This window comes from Tachysurus fulvidraco, chromosome 8, assembly GCF_022655615.1.
Source record: "Tachysurus fulvidraco isolate hzauxx_2018 chromosome 8, HZAU_PFXX_2.0, whole genome shotgun sequence".
In the NCBI taxonomy this organism is placed as follows: Eukaryota; Metazoa; Chordata; class Actinopteri; order Siluriformes; family Bagridae; genus Tachysurus; species Tachysurus fulvidraco.
In genome coordinates, this window is record NC_062525.1 from 25,869,326 (window position 1) to 25,889,796 (window position 20,471).

General features: G+C 38.8%; 1 protein-coding gene across 6 annotated transcripts; it reads left to right on the forward strand.

The window, feature by feature from the left end:
* Positions 1-19,512, forward strand: cabcoco1 (ciliary associated calcium binding coiled-coil 1). 6 transcript variants are annotated; one of them, XM_027157172.2, is made up of 8 exons: positions 622-772; positions 1,085-1,179; positions 7,549-7,718; positions 9,226-9,373; positions 14,101-14,173; positions 16,013-16,120; positions 17,117-17,261; positions 19,287-19,512. In XM_027157172.2, exons 1-7 carry the CDS (start codon positions 689-691, stop codon positions 17,216-17,218), a joined length of 780 nt encoding a protein of 259 aa, XP_027012973.1. In that variant the 5' UTR covers positions 622-688; the 3' UTR covers positions 17,219-17,261; positions 19,287-19,512. The 6 variants fall into 6 exon arrangements, with proteins under 6 accessions (XP_027012974.2, XP_047672869.1, XP_027012973.1 ...); XM_027157173.2 differs by lacking the exons at positions 622-772; positions 19,287-19,512 and adding an exon at positions 1-160 and having other exon boundaries at positions 17,117-17,318; XM_027157171.2 differs by lacking the exon at positions 19,287-19,512 and having other exon boundaries at positions 17,117-17,318.
* The last annotated feature ends 959 nt before the right edge of the window (positions 19,513-20,471 follow it).

Sequence of the window (20,471 nt, forward strand, 5' to 3'; positions counted from 1 at the left end):
GCAGGGTGAGAGTGTGAGAGTACTTTCTACACAACACACTCTCACACACCCTATCACACATTACTGCCTTTAGTTATTATTACTTTAGATGCCAACAATACTACACACACTCAGGGCAGGTAACAGTGCTGACGACATGAAAACTACACACACAGGGCAGGTAACAGTGCTGACGACAAGAAAACTACACACACAGGGCAGGTTTGTTTGTTTGTTTGTTTGTTTATTCGGTTGGTTGTGTTTTTTGTTTGTTTGTTTGTTTTTTTATTTATTTATTCATTCGTTTGTTTGTTTACACATTTATTCTGGAATAAGGCACCATGGAATAATGAGAGAAACTCAGTGGTAACCAGTGACAGTTGGTTTATTTGTTTAAATATTATATTATATTATATTATATTATATTATATTATATTATATTATATTATATCATATTATATCATATTATATTATATCATATTATATTATATTATATAACTCAGTTGTAACCAATGACAACAGGACAATAAATAAATCAAACTTTTTTTAAAAAAAAAATCAAATGTTTTTTACTTAATTTATATAATTATCGACTTTTAAAATAGACTGTAATTAAAAACACATGGAACGATGGAATATATAACTTCCGGTGAAATAGAACGACGATTAGCCCCGCCCACCCGTTACCTAGGCAACAGTAGTAACCAACATGTCCGGACAGGAGAGAGCGCGTGCGCCTGGAAAATCATCTGAAAGCAGGAAAACAGCCACAAACATAAAGGATCCTTTAAATGTGTGTATGTGACCTGTGACGTGCTTCATGCATTTAATAATAAGATTTAGTAGTTAATAACAACATTATAGCTGAATCTCTGCACCCTGTAGAGGTGATTAAGGAGGTTTGTCACCTGAACAGGTAACACTTTGGGATCCAACACACAGCTTTATGTCTTACTGTGTAGTTATAAACAAATGATCAGCGTTAGTCAGAAACCGACATTAGCTACTGTATTGTTTTACTGTATCTACATCGTTATCATCATCCTCACTGTGATGAAGGTGACACTGAGATAAGTGTTAGATGATCATGTGGTTTGTGTTGAAGGCACATGAAGCAGGTGAGATGTTTCCTCAGTGGCCGTGTCTATCACGTGAGAACCTGAATCTGCTGATGGAGCTTTCTGTGGACGAGGTGCAGCTGTAAGTAAACACATCTACATCAGTTCACTCACTGCTCGAGCCCGATCGTCAGGGACGGCTCTCGTCTTTCACACATAATCACACGTTAATATAATAAGTTTCATTTAAGATTTTATGTAAATCCAAAATCCACAAATGCTGAACTTTGTTGATCTGTGATTGTTTGCACACATGATGACATCTCTGCTGATTCTGTAACAGAGCTGTAGAGATCTTTAATCTGTGTTACACACTGAGAGGTTAGTTACACGTCTCTTGGCAGAAATAAAGGAGCTGAATTAGTTCTGCTTCTGTGAAATACAAGAAATCTACAAATTAAAGGGACCCAGAACTGTTATTTATACTTATATACTGTATCATAAGCAGTGTGATGCGGTTATAACACACTGGTGTATACTGTTATACTCCAGTGTTTGTACTGATGTCCTCTCCTGAAACACATCATATGTATATAATGTATACAATGGACTAATTGTCACGCTGTCTGTCCTTTGGAAGATCTAGAGGTGCTTGTTCTATTATATTTAATAACCTAATCTAAACCTAATCTAATCCTAATCTAAACTTAATCTAAAACTAATCTAAATGTAATCTAAACCCAATCTAATCATATTCTAAACATAATTTAGACCTAATATAAACCTAATCTAAACATAATCTAATCCTAATATAAACATAATCTAAACCTAATCTAAACCTAATCTAATCCTAATCTAAAGCTAATCTAAATGTAATCTAACCCTAATCTAATCATATTCTAAACATAATCTATACCTAATCTAATCCTAAAATAATCCTAATCTAAACATAATCTAGACCTAATATAAACCTAATCTAAAAATAATCTAATCCTAATCTAAACATAATCTAAACCTAATCTAATCCTAATCAAAACATATCTAAACCTAATCTAAAACTAATCTAAACCTAATGTAATCCTAAAATAATCATAATCTAAACATAATCTAGACCTAATCTAATCCTAATCTAAACCTAATCTAATCCTAATCTAATCCTAAAAAAATCACTGTTACTAGTCAATGTTATTCAACTGAATCCAAATGTTTCTAAGAAAGAGATTTAAATGCTAATAAGAGTCAAATATTGTCATGTCCACATGCAGTTTATTTATAATGTGATTTTTTTTCATGATTTATCAAACTAAACGTAATGCAAATTAAATAGTGAACTTATAGAAGAAAAAACAAATCATGTGCGTTTGTTTCACATGTTACTTTAATACCGTTAAATTCCCAGAATCTCAGATCCAGACTTGATTGTGCAATAAATGAAGAAGAAAGCTTTGTTGTGCTAAATTGAAAAAATGCCAGACATCATTGTGCACTGTGGCACATACGGCTGTGCTGATCATGCAAGAAAAACGAGACCATCTGACTTTTGTGTAGCGCTTTGTTTAGTGGGCAAGTTGCTCTTCTGCTTTTACAGAACTCCATGTAAAAATAAGACTTTACACAAGTGAGACCTCGCATTACAAATGATGGATATCATGTAAATGCACTTGGATGGACTTTAGAGAGAATATTAAACACTTTGTTTGCACAGCTGTTGGAGAATATTTGCCCGTAACATCCTGTTTTACTGGACAGTTTAAGATTCCTTCGGCTTCAGTTTCCTGTCAGTAAACACAATGTGAAGCTTTTTAATTACATCACCATTAGAGAGACTGCAGATTGTAATGGTGTATGGTGGCATTATGTCACGTGAATCTCTGGAGACTCAGATAATAATGATTCAGGACTGGAAATCATTCTGAATACTTCATTGAGTATTGCTCTAGAATGACCTGAATAAGAGAACGAAGACAAGAAGAAGAAGAAAGAGCCTTTATATGTCACAAATACAATACAGCACAGTGAATTACTTGTCTTCGCTTTATCCCAGCTGGTTAGGAATTTTGCGGTCGGATCCAGAGTCATGATACCACACCATAGGAGCTGTAAATAGAGAGAGGCTCAGTCCAAATTCTCAAGGTCTTAAAAATCAACAAAAAAGGTTTATTATTTATTATTATTAATCAGAATCAGGTATCAGAAGTCCTTCAATTGGTGCCTACTGATATTTGCAAGAATATTGTTTCTATCAGTAAATATATAACACGTTTTAACCAATCACAACGCGCTATAGAACATTACTCCCACTTTCATGCATTCACATGAAAGGGTCAGAGAAAGTGAACTGCTGCCAAGCGCAAATGTTTTCAGGACTCAGACTGAGTGCAGTTGAACTGTTTCATTTGAGTCTCAACATTTAAAATCCTAATTCAAGTGTATTAATTGGTTTGGATTTACTAACGTGGGCAAATAATCAGCTTCAACTGCAATGAAATGCACTAGATGGCCGGCAGGATGTTGACCCCGGCTCAAGACACTCATAGTTCATGTGGAACGTTCTGAACATCCTAACAAACAGCGTCAGATCCTCTAGCAAGATCTCACAGGGTACAGGGCATCAAGACTCTGCTTCGTTCGGGCTCCTCAGTACTGGAATGATCTTCCCTTTGATGTTTGAGGTCTAAAGATGTACCTCACTTAAAACTGAAAAAACTTTTTCATCCGTGTGCTTCTTTTTAATATATTTCCCTAAAACCAGAGTTTTTAGACTGAAGGTCTTCATAGTCTGTGACCTACTGAACCAGGATTGATGTGTTTATTAATGGAGACTTCAAAGTGCTTCTATAAGTCTCTCTTTAAGGCCATCTGCATTAATATGGAGTTTCTTTCTAGGAAGATTTTGCCACGAGGTTATAGAGCGTTGCTTTGGGGATTTGTGCTCATTCAAGAGCTTTGAAGTGAGGCCGTGCAAAGGAAGACTAGCATGCAGTCAGTGTCCCAGTCCATCTGGGTCAAGGCTTTGTGCAGGACAAAGTTCTAACTTACATACAGTAGCATCCTTGGCAAACCATGTCTTCAGGATCTCACTTTGTTCACAACCGCACTCTGATGCATGAACAGGTTTTGGGCTTCTTAGGTCCAGTGATGGGAAATTGTAATTTTACAGCAAATAAACACATCTAGAATAATGTGTGCTAGCTTTTTGTCATCATTATGTTGGAGTCATGGTCAGGTGTACACCAGGCTTTGGTCATGGAGTGTAGGTAAGTTAGGTTAACATTGTTGGACTACTTTGTGTGTGTGTGTTTTTGTGCGATTCTGCCGCTAAATATCGCTCGTAATCTTTTTGTATAATATGAAACTGCCAGGTGCTAAACTGAATTAAAAATCCAACACATTCTATGAATTATATTTGTCAAGTTTAATCGATGTAGATTTTGTTTAACTCATAAGTAATTCTGGATGGCAGTCGTTTTAAACATGTGCTGATGTTTATGTATTATAGTCTTAAATTAGCAAGCGACCATATCGCAGACTAATCCAGCTAAAATAGCACAACAACATATTTAACATCCTTTGTTAGATAAATATACGTAAATACGTAATGGATTTTTAAAAGAAAAAGAAAAAATCATTCATTGTTATTAGTGCTGCATGTGATGAAAGCTACTAACTGGGAATAAGCGTACTCAAGCCCAAGACTCAATCTTAACTCCAAGTGACTGTTGACCTAACTGTCGCTTCCTCACTAGTCTCTGTCTTGTCTAGTGTCTAATGTTGTTGAAGGTCATTTATAAGTTAGTCGTGTTCTTGTTAAGAAAATATCTTTCATCGGGACGTTTTGAGACCTGAGACTATTAATGCAAGCAGCTTTTCTCAGTTATTGATTGATTGATTGATTTTTTTAATCCTTGCTGGATAATACTTTTTTTTGACGTTCAAATGTTTTTGGACTTTGAGTTTGCAATATAAATACTGACAAGAACATGTGTATTAATCACATTTATTTTTTATTCAGATAAATGTTTACAGTGTAAACGTGTAACAATGAACAGATAGATGTTAAATCTTTTACTGTTTGTATATTTCACCGAATCTGTTCATTAATTTAATCGCCCGCTAGCTAGTTGCTATGATGACTTTTGACCCTATGATGTTTTAACCCAATTTGTAGCTTGAAAATGTTAGAATTTCTAATTTAAATTTCAAAATGCATTAAAATGCTCTGCGAATGAGGTGTAACGTTGATATATCAGAAAGATTTCTTGAATATGAGCCTGTAATTGGCTGGAGATCGTATCAGAGCTGCGATTATAGAAAAATCAACAGTCAGAATTTACAACCGGATGACGGAGACATTTTATCTCATTTTAGCTTCATAAACAAAAATAAAATAATAGCACACACACCTCAAGGAAAGAAAATGTGTCTTTAGCCAACACAACACTTAATAGGCCACGTTATAAAAAAATATTTTTAATATTTAAAAAAATATTTTAATGCAGTCAGACCCATCAAAGAATTTTATTTTAGAAGAAATCAGAAAACAAAATTAATTTTTTCACATTTTTCTTTTACACATTCCCTGGAACAGGTCTTGCATAATGTTTTTCTGTTTTTGGTTCTTCTTATGAAACTGTGTGAATTTACAACGGAAAGAAGGAGAAGTAAAGCTGTGACTTTTACCAAATCATTTCCTCATTATATACGTTGGCATTCGAGTATTTTTTCGTATCAGCTTGATGTGCGTCAGCTGATGAGTAATTTCTAACACAATCTACAGTCGCCTGTTAAAATTGTAGGTTAAAATTGTAACCAAAATAAATTGGATCCTTTTCCACCTTATTGTGATTAAAGAGCTTAAAGAGTTTGTTGAAACACATTTTTGCATAAGATAAAGTCACTAATCACTGCATGTAAAATAACACTCAGTCTTTATGGGTAAGGTTATTATCTTCTCATTTTCAATAACGCTGCAGATATCTCAGATTTCATGAAGGTGTCCTGCAGACGTTCATCATTTTTATCTGTCTAACAGGTTTAGTGCTTGAGCTATAAATTCCTTGGTCTGGACTAGAACCCGAGTCTCATCCAGTAAGCAGCAGAACCATTGCACGATGCTGCCACCACCGTGCTTCACTGTAGTGATGGGCTTCTTTGTGTTGTTAGCTGTCTTATGAACATATCTTCTCGAATTAGGTCTGTAAAGTTCTTTGTAAAGTACTTGTCCTGTAGACTCATTTGGAAGGACGTCCCGTTCTGGGTAACGTCACAGTTTTGCCCTGTTTTCACTTGTTAACGATGAGCCTCATGGTGTTCTCTGGTACATCTATTATTCTCAACAAGGAGCTCTTTTATTTGATCTGTTTTGTAAGATCTTTGCAGCTCATGACTTCAACAGACAGATGAAACCAAGAAGACATGAAGAAAATCACAGAGAAACAACCAGGCTTTATTTTGGGAATAACATGCATCAGGCTTTCAAAGACTTTTGAATGTCACAAACCCCATTAAAAAAAGAGTGTGCACATTCCTGTAACCCATTTTATTTTTCCCATTTCCTCTCTAAGAAATGTCTTTTTAATTATCACATGTAATGTTTTCGCTGTAATATCGTATTAAAGTTAAAACAAGATCCGACACGATTTAAACTATTTTGGATTTATTTTATATAATCACAAAATCCTTCCATTTTCATCGTAGACGTGTCGAGTTTTATAAACACCTCGTGTAAATTTAGTGAGAATAACCTGAAGGAAAACGTGGCGTCTCACTGTATTAACGAATGCTGTCAGGATGGCGAGAAGCTCATTATTTCCATACGTGAATGTGTCTACACACTGAATGCAGGTGGATGATTTGCACGAGCAGCAGGATGCTGCGTTCACGAGCATGAAGGATAAAGGTGTATGAGAGTGAAAAAAATCTGCACAAAAATATATAAAGTCTGTGTTGTGATATGAAGGTAATACCCTAGAAAAAGCCTTATGTCATTCTTTACGATAAAGACACAGAGACACAACCGTTTGTGCTGATTAGACACAAAAGTAAAAAAGACTCGAGGAATACTTCTCCTTTCTGTCTATCTATAATATGGCAATTAACTACAATCTCTCTGGGAACTGTTACACCGGAAGCTTTGTACTATTCATATTTCCAGAATTTATTACACTGTCAGTAAACACGATGTGTGTTTTCACCGACACACACTTCACAGAGTTTGTATTCGTGACTGAGTTGATGGTGTGTGACGGGAAATGTCCAATTAATATCTTGTCATCTGTACAGTTAAGGTTTTGTAAACAGTTTAAATTGGGAAAACTAGAACACAAACAAATTCGGGGTTGAGGAAATGGTGATTCAGACATGTTGAGGTTCTGCTTCAGGAAGTCTTGGAGACTGAAATAGATCCTCAGGCTTTAATAAAAGAAATGGACAGAAAAGGTTCGTTATGCTTCTGGATGAAGAAATGTGCTGCGTAAGGTTTTTATCTGTGTTTCCTCTCTCCCTTGTTCAGGAAATTTGTGGATGTACTTGAGCTGAAGAAGCATGAAACCTGTGTAAAGGAGGCCTCACTGTTGGACTACTTTGTTGGAGGATTTTGGTGGGCCAAAGAGATGAGCTTCACAAGCCAGCAAATCTCATTCGTTATGGCTCTCCTACAGAAGTTGCTAGACAACATAAAAGGTAAATCTGTGCAGGTTATACACTGTACACTGTAGGGCCAAATGTTGGTGGACATCAAACCAACAAACCATCTGTGCTTTTTGATTCAGTCCCTGCTTTACTGTTACAATAACTTCCACTCTTCTGGAAGGCTACAAGAGCATTAGTGAGATCAGACACTGATGACAGGTGAGGAGGTCTGGAGTAGAGGTCTTCACGGGTCCAGTTAGATCCGAAAACCCGAGGTAAAGTTTCCCGCGTACCTCGGACACAGGTCGGGTATAATAATAGCGGCATCGGGTCTCGGGTAATTTAAAATGAATGTGTTTAAAATGAATTTAAAATGAATGTGTTTTTACCGAATGGACCCGAGAAGACCCGAACTACTGTATCTCGTGTGTGTGTGTGCCTCGACTCGAGTCCTTTTCCAACCTCTCCTCTGTTTGCCAAGACGTGCTTGTGACGTGTGGCTGGCGACGTGTGGCTTGTGACGTGCGGCTGGCGGTAAGCTAATTTACGTTGAAACAGACCTGTCAATCAATTTTGAATCCACTCTGTAGCGGTTACTTTAGTGTAGAGTTACACAACATTCGGGTCCAGTTGGGTTTAAAAAAAAATTGCCGTCGGGTCGGACTCGGGTCTCATTTTTTCAGGTTTGTCTCGGGTCGGGTCTTTCTTTAAAAAAAATGTATGCACGTCGGGTTCGGGTAAAAAGTGATTCGGGTCACTTCTTTAGACCTGAGAAGACCTCTAGTCTGGGGTTCAGTTGGTGTTCCTGTTCATCCCAAAGGTCCAGATGGCCAGATCATCTATTGGTATTGGTATGGAAAAAAATATGCTATAAGATGCTGAAGTAGGTAACAGCATGGGATTCTGATTAAGTGGTGACATCACCAAACGTTATTGTAGATGTTTGGCAGAAACTTGAGTGAGAACATCAGTTGAGTACAGACAGGGATTTAGTTTGCATTTGTACTTTGGGGTTGTTTTCGGTGTAATACACTATATTACCAAAAGTATGCGGACATCTCACACACATATACTGTACGGTTCTTCCTCTGACTTTTGCTGCAAAGTGAGAAGCACACAGATGTATACTTTGGATGCTGTAGTGAAAATACTGGAGGCCAAATGTGTTCCTGCATGATAACGGATACATGATAATGGAAGACCTCGATTGTCCTGCACAGAGTCATGACCACAACTCCACTGCACACCTTTGGGATGAACTGGAATGCTGACTGGGCAAATCTCCACAGCTACGATCCAAATTCTGTGGAAATCCTTCATGAAGAGCAAATGTTATTATAACAGCATAAAAAGGGGAATGAAATCTGGAGTGTGTTCAAAAAGCACTTTTGGGTGTGATGGTCAGATCTTTGGCCATATAATCTTAACCCTTAAGTTGCCACCGGGGGTTATTCAAGGCAGGAATATAAGGAAAGGGAAGTTAATAACTTCTAGTTAACTAGAAATGTTGTGAAGTATAAACTCCTGACGAAGCGAGTCTTGGATTTGTCCCTTTCAGACAAGCGCATGCCATTTGCAGACAATTTTAAGGAGTTAACTCGGATGCTGCTAGCAACTAGACGGTCACCTCCGTCGGCGGGCGCCACCTTTAACCCGCCGTTTGATGCGGATCAAATCAGATCCATTACGGATTACTTCAGCAGCAGGTTAATATTTCTCCCACACTGATATCACATTGTTATATATATAACATTCTCCCGAACGTGCTGTAATTATCTCGAGATGATGAGCTAGCGAGGATGAATAAAAACAAGATCATTCTTTTCCCTGTTTTTCATTAATAACAGCTGTGAGATATTCACTCCTTTGCCTACTAGCAATACGCAAATTGGATCCCTTTTTATATCCTCTATAATTAATACTATGCATAATTCATAAACCGATGGAATGTGAAGCATGCAGGCTTCTGTGGTGCATAACAAGTTGGGAAAAAACAAAACCAAATAGCAAAGTGAAAAACACAAGCAAAGCAATTATATTTGCACTGATTTAAACTCTTTGGTATTTTAACCAAGTAAATTGCAGTTTCATCATCGGGTCATTAGAGGTGTAGTGTATTCAGGTCATTCCTTTAACCTCTTTATACTTCCACGTAAAACGGCCACCAGGAAGCTGTAGGTTGATTGTGGATGTAGAGTAAGAGCACTGATTTGCATTTAATAGTTCCATCTTTTTTAATCTTCTTTACTGTCTGTTTTACTTTAATATCTTGGCTACTGCTTGGGTTCTCAGTTTGTTTGGCAGTAATGGAGATGTGTTGTTATTAACATAGGGGGACATGGTGGCTTAGCGGTTAGCACGTTCGCCTCACACCTCCAGGGTCGGGGGTTCGATTCCCGCCTCCACCTTGTGTGTGTGGAGTTTGCATGTTCTCCCCGTACCTCGGGGGTTTCCTCTGGGTACTCCGGTTTCCTCCCCCGGTCCAAAGACATGCATGGTAGGTTGATTGGCATCTCTGGAAAATTGTCCGTAGTGTGTGTGTGAGTGTGTGAGTGAATGAGAGTGTGTGTGCCCTGTGATGGGTTGGCACTCCGTCCAGGGTGTATCCTGCCTCGATGCCCGATGACGCCTGAGATAAGCACAGGCTCCCCGTGACCCGAGAAGTTCGGATAAGCGGTAGAAGAAGAATGAATGAATGATGATGTGACTATAATTTGGCTTAAGGTCATTATTTTTGCTCATGAGTTAAGGTATGATTTATAACAAACTGTTTCAGTAACAATATACCGTTATAACATTATCTACACAATCACAGTACTGTATGATCAGTTGTGCTTAACTTTGAGGGTGTAAGTTACAAAATGGTTATTAACCCACCAGGTTAATCCTACATTATAACACTGGCAAGCTTTCATTTTCATGCCATTCTGAGTTTGAGTAACTTCCTGAATAATGAAGCTTTTACAATGTTTTTTTTGTGTGTGTGTGTGTGGGGGGGGGGGGGGTTGAAAGGTTTAAAGGTTTAAATAAAGGATGTGGGATTGTTGAAGGAAAGGAAAAAAAACATTATGTGGAATTCTGCAGGAAGTAAGCAATCCGCCAACCCTGATTACAGCAGCTTTAAAAGCAATTCCAATTACTGGCTGAATTTGCAGAAAAAGTTTTCTGGAAGAGTTGCCAGTGTATCATGTCCTCACCAATCTTACAAATTGTGGCTCCTTAGTTCGATGGATAAAAATATCTTAGTTTTAGCAAAATGTGAGCTTGCTTGTTCATTATCTACTGTTGCATCCAGAACCGATGGCCGATCCACTTGTTTGTGCTACACACTGAAGACATTTGTGTTGGAGAACAAAAGACCTATTTCCTGGTTTTTACACCTAAACGTGTTAAACAACATAAAGCACTGAAGCTTTTGTATCAGACCACACCGTTTGTAGGCGAGCAAAAGCAAAAGGAACAGATAGACTTTAAACTACTGAAAGTACATAACACTTAATATTCGGTTGTTTATACTGTACCATGCTCGCAGTGACTGCATCAAGCCTGTGAATCACTGACATCACCACATTGTTGCTTTCTATTTTTGTGAAGCTTTTCCAGGTTTTTACTGTTTCCAGGTTTTCCAGTTTCCTCCATCAGTCTTTTCTTTAGGATGTGAGATGCTGCTCAGTTGGGTTAAGCTCCGGCGATTGACTTGTCAAGTCTAAACCCTTCCACTTCTCCCCCAGATAAAGTCTTTTGTTGTTTTGGCAGCAAGTTTCGGATCATTGTCCTGCTGCAGGATGAAGTCTATTCTTTATCATTTGGATGTATTTCTTTGTAAACTGGCAGACTGAATGCGTCTGAATCCGTTCTGAGTTACATCATCAGTAAAGTCTGTTTCAGAAGCAGCCGTACAACGACACTACAGTACCATCACCGTGCTTCACAGATGAGCTGCTAGGTATTGGATCTTGAGCAGATTCTTTTTTCCTCCACACTTTGGTCTTTCCATCACTTTGGTAGAGGTTTCTGTTGGTTTGTGGATCATCTCTGAACCCTGAGATTCTTACTGCTGATGAATGGATTCTGCTCTCCAAGTCTTCTTTAAACAATGGCTTGTGAAACCTTCACCTCTGCTCCGTGAGTGATGTTGATATCACCGACTGTTGTTTTTGGGTTCGTCTTTACAGCTCTCATGATGATTCATTCATCAGCTGATGCTTTTCCTTGGCCGACCTGTCGGGGTCTGTTGCCCAGTAAAGTTCTTTTTCAGGACATTCCAGATTTCTGTATCTTCTGTGTTCAGTTTTTCTGCGGTGTCTTTTCAGTTTCAATATGGCTTGCGTTTATCACATAGACAGCGCTCTGATATTCATGTTGGCACAAATCCAGAGTAGATGTTTAAAGCTATTTATTCTTTATATATTTAATATAATAGGACACACCAGGGTAACAAGGAACACCTTAAAGTCACGTATTCTTGTATTTTCTCATATTCACTTTTTATCTCAAACCTAAATGTCTTCAGTTTACAGTAAAAACAATTGAATTGGCCAAATATTTCCAGCAGTTACAGAGGGGTCTGAATTAGTATTGAGCTATTAAAGCAGCATATTCATAACTCTCCAGTAATTAGATGGGTGGTTAGTGGCTCAGTGCTTTAAGTACATAAACCATAAATAAATTCTGTTCACTAACTTGAAAGCTGGGGCACGGTGGCTTAGTGGTTAGCACGTTCGCCTCACACCTCCAGGGTTGGGGTTCGATTCCCGTTTCCACCTCGTGTGTGTGGAGTTTGCATGTTCTTCCCGTGCCTCGGGGGTTTCCTCCGGGTACTCCGGTTTCCTCCCCTGGTCCAAAGACATGCATGGTAGGTTGATTGGCATCTCTGGAAAATTGTCCATAGTGTGTGTGTGTGAGTGAATGAGAGTGTGTGTGTGCCCTGTGATGGGTTGGCACTCCGTCCAGGGTGTATCCTGCCTCGATGCCCGATGACGCCTGAGATAAGCACAGGCTCCCCGTGACCCGAGACGTTCGGATAAGCGGTAGAAGATGAATGAATGAATGAACTTGAAAGCTTGCTGTCTCGTTAGCATTCACTACAAATGCTCTGATACCTAACGTTAACCCTAACATTAGCATTACCTAACATTAGCATTACACACATGGTGCTAAACCTAAAAATGAGCCCTGATTGTTAGCTATATATAAAACATAAACACTTTCGTTAGCTTGTTAGCTTGTTAGACATAGAGCTGAACTCTTCAGAGCTGTACTGACTGCTGGTTTTGGACACAACTGAAAAAGAACAAGATCATCAAGAAATGGCGCATTAATGGAAACTTCCCTTGTTCCAGAAACTATTTATAATATTGATAATAATAAGAAGAAATAACTTATTCTTCTATGTCACGTGAAAATCAAAAATTAGCACAACATAGGCATGTGACATATCAAAACACTCAGCCTAATGTGGGGAACTTCCTCAAGAGTATTCGGATGATGTCACATGCTCGCCTCCACTTAGCTCCAAATGTTTTGGCACCCTAGCTTTCTATCCACTTTCTGCCTCCAAAAGTAACACTGACCCTTATGTCCACTCGCCTCCAAAAAGCACCGGCCTTTGCGAGTACTTGCATCGTCAAAGCCGACATCAAAGTTTGTTGCGTCGAACTTTACAAATCTAGTTCTCTTATTACACTGTGTATGCACTCAGTGGCCACTTTATTAGGAACCCCTACACATTCTTGCAATTATCCAGTCAGCCAATCAGGTGATAGCAGCACGATGCATAATACATGGTACAAGATTTAAGAGCTTGAGTGAGTGTTCACATCATGCATGGTTACTGGTGCTTGATGGGCTGGTTTGAAGAATTCATAAAACCTCCTGAGGTTTTTCCACATACAGTACAACAGACTCTAGAGACTCTAGAGAAACAAACCGAAAAGATAATCCAGCAGCTGTTCTGTAGGCGTAAATGTCTCGTTGCTGAGAGAAAAGAACAGTTCAGTAACAGTTCAGATTTAGCCTTCTTAATAGCTTGAACTAGAACCTGTAACCTCTGGAGTACTCAGACAAAATGTACCAGAGTCACTGAGATTTAGTTTTTCACCATTATGATGTTTGTTGTGAACATTAACTGAAGCAGGACATGAACTAGCAGAGGCATGAAAGTTAAAATACATTAAATACATTATGTGCTGTTTGACTATGAAGGCTAAAGAAAAATGTTGTTAATGTTAATATTATTACTATACAATAAAAACTGTAAATGGCTGTGATATTAATATAAAATATCGTTATTACGTTCGACGTGTTCGTCTGAAATATTATAGTCAGGTTGTCGTAAGGAGAAAGCCTGCCACCTAGTGGGTCATGCCTGTAATTTCCCCCCTCAGGATCCCCACATCATTTGTTTTAAAGATGTTTAACTTTTGTGTTTCAGTCTTTTCCAGCATTACAGACTGTACGAGTTCGTCTTCACTCACCTGAGAGATGAAATGCTGATAGGAACAGAGGTGATTATATCACATATAATCTTATCACATATACATGATGTAAGCTGAGCGAGGTTTGGAGACGGGGTCAGCAGTATCCCAGTACCATTCATCTGCGAGGAAATCAGGAAAGAACATAATTATATCTAGATAGAGGTCAATTGTTATTACACGGGTATGAGGAAGTGTCTTGTGGCAAAAATCCTAAACACAGTTAGAAGGAAGGGAAGTGACGTGTGTGGAGATCAGCCAGCGTTTTCCTATCTTTGTTCTTATAGCGATCTCTTATCGCAAGCAGTCCGTTCCCATCTGGTTCTGTGTTTTTATTATGATGTTTGCAATGCACTTTAGCTTTGCACAAAGATTGTCATTTCAAATAAAAGAAAGAAAGAAAGAAAGAAAGAAAGGAAGCAGGGTTTAACTGCCTGTGTTGACATTTTCCAGGATTTGTGAGAGACACACAACACAATTTGGTCCAATCTTCCTTTTTAATTGCTTTACTCTGAAATGTAATTGAAGCTGACTAGCATGTGTTTTTTTTTTTCCCATTTCAGGAACCAGATATTTGGTGACTCACCAGCAGCAGATATAACAGCTTGCTCAAATGCATTTATCATCATCTTAATTACCTCGCAAACATTCAGCAATCAAACCTTTTCTTTTCATTTTTTATTGTTTACATACGAAAGCCATTTGAACACCGGCTCCTTCTAAAATAAGACAACCAAACCAGATGCTGTTGCAAATTAAGCAGCAGTAAATTGTCTCCACATCTTGTCTTAGCGTGGCAGCACGCCTGCCCCCGGTCTCGCTCGCCTCTCCATTTTGCAGGTGGTGAACGGCATTAATGAGAGCTGTCATCTCTGCGTTTGAGATTCAGCTCGGGCGGATCGACGCCTGCCTCTCAGCTGATTTGCTCATCCATTATTAACGTGTAATGATTATGTTCCATACACACTTTCAAAATGTCAGACAGCAGGAAAAGCGTATTGCTAATATTTTTTCGTCCAAGTGGCCATTAATATTCATGACGCGTCGCACAGTGCCAGTCTGTCTCCCAACTATAAAAGTGTAACGTCCCTAAAATGGGAAAACTCATTACATCAGAAGCAGAAGACAAGCAGCAGATTTGTTTAGCGCCCGAACGGAGCTGTAAGCTGCTGCGAGTGAATAGTTATATTTGCTGTGGAGCATCGTGGGGATCAGTGAACAAATCTAGGTCAAGCGCTGTGCCACAGACATAATGGGTCCCGAATGTCATATAACACGAGCGTTTTCTATTTGTTTTGATGGAGAGTTCAAAGCACCGTTTGAATATTAATGTCCTCATTTTCCACCCCTCCTTTGTCTCTCTATGTATATTGGAAACATTTCAGTAAGCCAACATGTTTAACAAGTTACACAAAGAGAAGCAGAAAAGACTTCTAGGCCTTCCTTGTTTTTTTTTTTTTCCTCAGCCATTAAAGTCACGTTAATTCGTTTATCAGGAGATGAAACGGCATGAATCATGTGCAGGGGAGTAATGCAGAGCAATTGAATAATGAAGGACCATTGTTCTTCCCCTCACCCTCCATTTGACATTGTAATTATCTCAAATATGTCAACCACGGAGCTCTTTGTTTTTCTTACATAGCCGAGTTTGGTTTCTGTGCGAGGGGCTTTCTGCCAAGTGAACTGTAAAAGCATTCCAGCTGAACGACAAGAAAATGTAGCTCAGGGCCTTAACGTGGAGCTAAAAGACCTAGAAACGTTTATTAAAAATGTACGAATGTGGACATCGTTGTTGTCTTTCTAAGGCATGCATGTGGATAATATATGTGCCGTTACTGACATATCAGTCGGTGTTGTGTGATGTTCCAGAGAAACATCGAGGTCTGTTCAGCTGACTTCGTCGCCCCGATGGAGGACGGAACGCCAGCCGATGACCTCCGTCTCACAGCTCCCTCCACCGCCACACCACCCGATCAGGTATAAACGTATACACACGGCATTCGGCAAAACCTCCACACAGAAACCTGAGAAATGAGGATTTCATCAGTCCAGTTGTTCGTGTGGTGCATGTAGTGATTCAGTTGTATTGGCCTTGTGATATGATCAGCGAGTGAGAAAATGTGTTTCACATGTGAATCATTTCGAAGAGGAAACATGAATCTGGTTCCAACTATGAGTAACATTTTTCCTTCTCGCTCACACCACACAGCACTCCAGCTGGAATATCCAGGCTGGGCTCCACACTGAGGGAGGAGAGCGACTGTAATTCACAAACAATCTGCTCTCTGTCCACAGGCCAAAATTCCACTCTTTATTTGAGAAAGAAATGCTTTAATACGACATGAAAATGTTATATATATATATATATATATATATATATATATATATATATATATATATATATATATATATATATATATTAAAACATCTGGCCTTGGATTTAGGTATAGAATAAAGCACATATGCTGATTTCTTCTGGAACAAGAAGGACACCTGAGGTTTAAAAATACAGTGCGCATGCAGTTCAGAGTAAGACCACATGTAGGTGCTCTGCCTCCTTTAATCCCTTTCTCAGTTGGACTTCCCCTGTGTGTTAATATCACTTCTGCATTAACGCCTCCTTTTAATGCTTATTCAGAATCATCTGTAAGCCGTTACACCATTTACACGAAAACATCCTTTTCCAGTTATCATCAACAATTCTGGTTCCCATTAGAAACTGCAATATTTTTGCTCTTATGCAGTCTCAAAGAATGTAACGAGATTCCAGTCTTCCAGCAGCGTTAACGGAAACCACTCACACCACTGAACACATCTGGCACCTTTATGTAATCCTGTGCATTTCAGTGTTAGTTACACATTTTGTTTTCTTTGCAGCTGTTCTGGCAGGACTGGATTTATACTAAATTATTTATTTATTTATTTATTTATTTATTTATTTATTTATTTATTTATTTATTTATTTGCCCTCAGGATTCAAACACACACGTGGAGAAGAATGTGGACGATTCCGCTCAGTGTGAACAGGGAGAAACACTCCAAAGTCTGGAGAGCTTCAGTGTGGAAGATGTGTGAGAAGTTCTGGAGGAAACGAACAGAGACGCTGTGATAGCTGCAGGTACGACGCTCACCTGAAGTGTCAGTGAAATAAAGACAAAAAAACTGATTTAAAAAATGTCTCGCCTGAATTCTTGCTGTGATTTTTTTTTCATATTCATGTGTTGATGCTGATAAACACAAATCTCCCATAAACGTCCAGGCATGACGGCAACAAGAAAAGGCAAATCTAGCAAAACTATCGTGGACAAAATGATGACTCAATGGCGAAAGAGCGCCTTCTAAGAGCGATGTGTGATAAATCTTATCGTAGCTCAGTAAGTGCTGCGTGTCAGCTTCCGTAAACACACTCTAACTCTTCCTAAGTTTAAACGCTGACCTTCATTTTATCCTAATCGAACCTCTCGTCTTATTCGTCTTACATCCTTTAAATAAAACGAGCTTCATTTCAAATAAACCTCCAGCATCTCACGGCAGATCCGAAGCCTTTCGTTTGAGATTCATGTCCTTATCTGCAAATCTACACAAACTCAGTGGATATAAACATCTTCCACCCAAACTATCCAGATTTTTTCTGGATGAATAGCAGATTTCTCGTGTAAATTCTCTGGCAAAAGATTTACAAGTAAATTCGTTCGTATCCAGCTTTGATAAACGAGCTCCATTATCTCTACCTTTATCTCCTCGCTCGGATTTTCCTCCAGTAAAATATGCAAATAAACAAAACCTTCATATATTTGGACAGGAGGAAAAAAAAGTTATGAGAAGAAGACAAATAAAGGGAGAAAGCGCAGGGTTCCTGGTCTGAAGGTTATTAGTGAAAATCTCAGGTCTGAACTCATACATGTCCCACAGGCCTGCTCGAACCCCAGCAATCGTGCCAGAATAAAAAAAAATATAAAAAAAGGTCTGATATTAAAACCTGAGTAATGTTCCTCAGCTTAATATCGTTGGTATTCTGCACAGAACACGGAAGACATTAGACAGCTCCTGGCAGATATTCTGATTAATTTTACGCTAGACTAAAGGTGGAATCAAATTACTGGGTGTGCTGCGGTTGCAGAAAACAATCTGCCCTCGCAGATCGCTGTATTGTGTCACAATTTTCACAAGCTTAACAAACACCAACTTTTAGGTCAAGGGGGATTTTCGTTTCGACGATTTTCAGATAAACGATTTTACACGCAGCCGACGTGACATCCATGAAGACGTCGTGTTTCTGTGATGATTTATTTCGTTGGGCGGACGGCGTGTAAACTGCGAGTCTGTTCGTGTGGGTTTACATTCGAATGAGCTGCTGTAAAATACCTCCTTTTCCATTAGGTTTTTTTTTTGTTTTGTTTACGCCGCTGTAACATCTGCTCAGGGTCATTACATATCTCACTCTATATTTAGCTTTGTGCATAACAAAAATCTCTCAAAGCTTAAGCAGCCCACATCGACCGTCCGATGTGTGTGTGTGTGTGTGTGTGTGTGTGTGTGTGTGTTTTTTTTTAATTCCTCTGTTTGAGGCCTTTGAGGCTTCTCTCTCGGGATCGGGTTAAGCTGTTGAGTATACGCTCAGCATCACAGCCTGCTCCAGCTAGTTTGAAGCGTTTGAATTTGATGTGGATTAAATCTGCCACAAGAACTGTTCTTCTTTCCCCATTGAGTGAAGTTTAATAACATCCGTTTTTTTTTTCCTCTCTCTGGGATATTTTAGTTGCGAAAGTTCCCAGGAGTGTCATAACTCATGTGGATCTCATCATGCCTTATATGGTAGAAACTCTGAAATGCTGGAATTGCTGTGGGTGACTTCCCAACCATATTGTTACCATTACAGATGTGCGCTGGAGGCATTTAATAGGCTTGTGTGTACAATGTGAATCCAGGAAAAGAAACTTCACCCTCGGTATTAAAACATTAGATCTTTACTGCAGGGTGTTCAACTTTTTCCTTGTAGCAGAGTAATTTCTAAACAAGTCGTGTGACTGAGTAGAAATACTGTTTTTTTCTTCAGTGCTGTTCTACATCACATTGATCATCTGTGACAGTGTTATAGACGTCGAGTTTTATGGACGTTCGCATTATTTTGTGTTTCTAACAGGAAGATTTTACAGAGAAGCTGCACATCCAGAAAAAAAACCCTACACAGATACGTTAGAGAGTCTCAAGAGACCGACGTCCAAATAACGCCGCCGAAGAACATGGGAAACATCCACCATTTCTTTTTGTCTGATATGTCACCTATAGCTCTGTGGGTAAAACAGTGCAATTACATATTCATCAGAATGCTTTACAGAAGTCCTACAGCAGGACTGAACCGTGTCTGTGCATGCTATTCACGAGGAACGTCGTTTTCAATAAGAACAACTCCTTTATAATTTATTAATAAATGATGTCATGTTTTGTTTGGTTTCTAGTTACATTTAAAGTTGCACAATGTCCAGGAAACGAGTGTGTTTCCTGCTTCTACTTACAGCAGAATAAGAAGAAAGAAAGAAAAAAAGATGCTGGTCATGTTGTTAAGCAAGCAGAAAACAGACACTGAGCCTCCTTCCATTAATGTCGAGTAAAAGTCTTCTCACAGAAACCGTTTTTTTTTTTTTTTTTTTCCCTTTACTGAATAATGACATATTTAATCTGTTTATTATTAGCTTTTGGCTCCACAGATTGTCCGCTGTGTAAGTCATTGTGTACAAGCTGTTGCTATAGAAACAGGAATGCATTCAGAACTATACTGACATTACAGTTATAGAACGTTAATCGACACCCGCTGACCGATCGGATTTGACAACGAAACAAACAAAAACACAGATGATGGAATTAATCACAACAGATCACTCGACCGTATTTATTACAGGACGCGTCTCAATCAGCTGCCTGCGTCATGAATCAGTGTCTCATGAGTCCAGGCACTTGTAAGGACTCTGACTCACTACACACAGGGACACTCATGACTCCAAATTGTTTCACTGTAAAAAACCCAAAATATCAAATATTTCCTTTTGTATGTGATATTTATTCGTTAACTTAATCACGCACGTTTCTGTCACGTCGACTAGCTGGCGGATTATTTCTTATTCATCAAGCGCTCGAATGTCAAACAAACTGTATACAGAACATCAAATAAATGTACAAATAAATGTAAGTAAATGTTTGAGAGCTACAATAAACATCAGCCCTTAAAAATGGCTGCCTCCTGTATCAGTACCTCCTGTATGACCACTGAACCGAGGAGCCGAACGAGACACAGCCGTGTCTGAGCAGTTTAGCTGGAACTGACCTAACT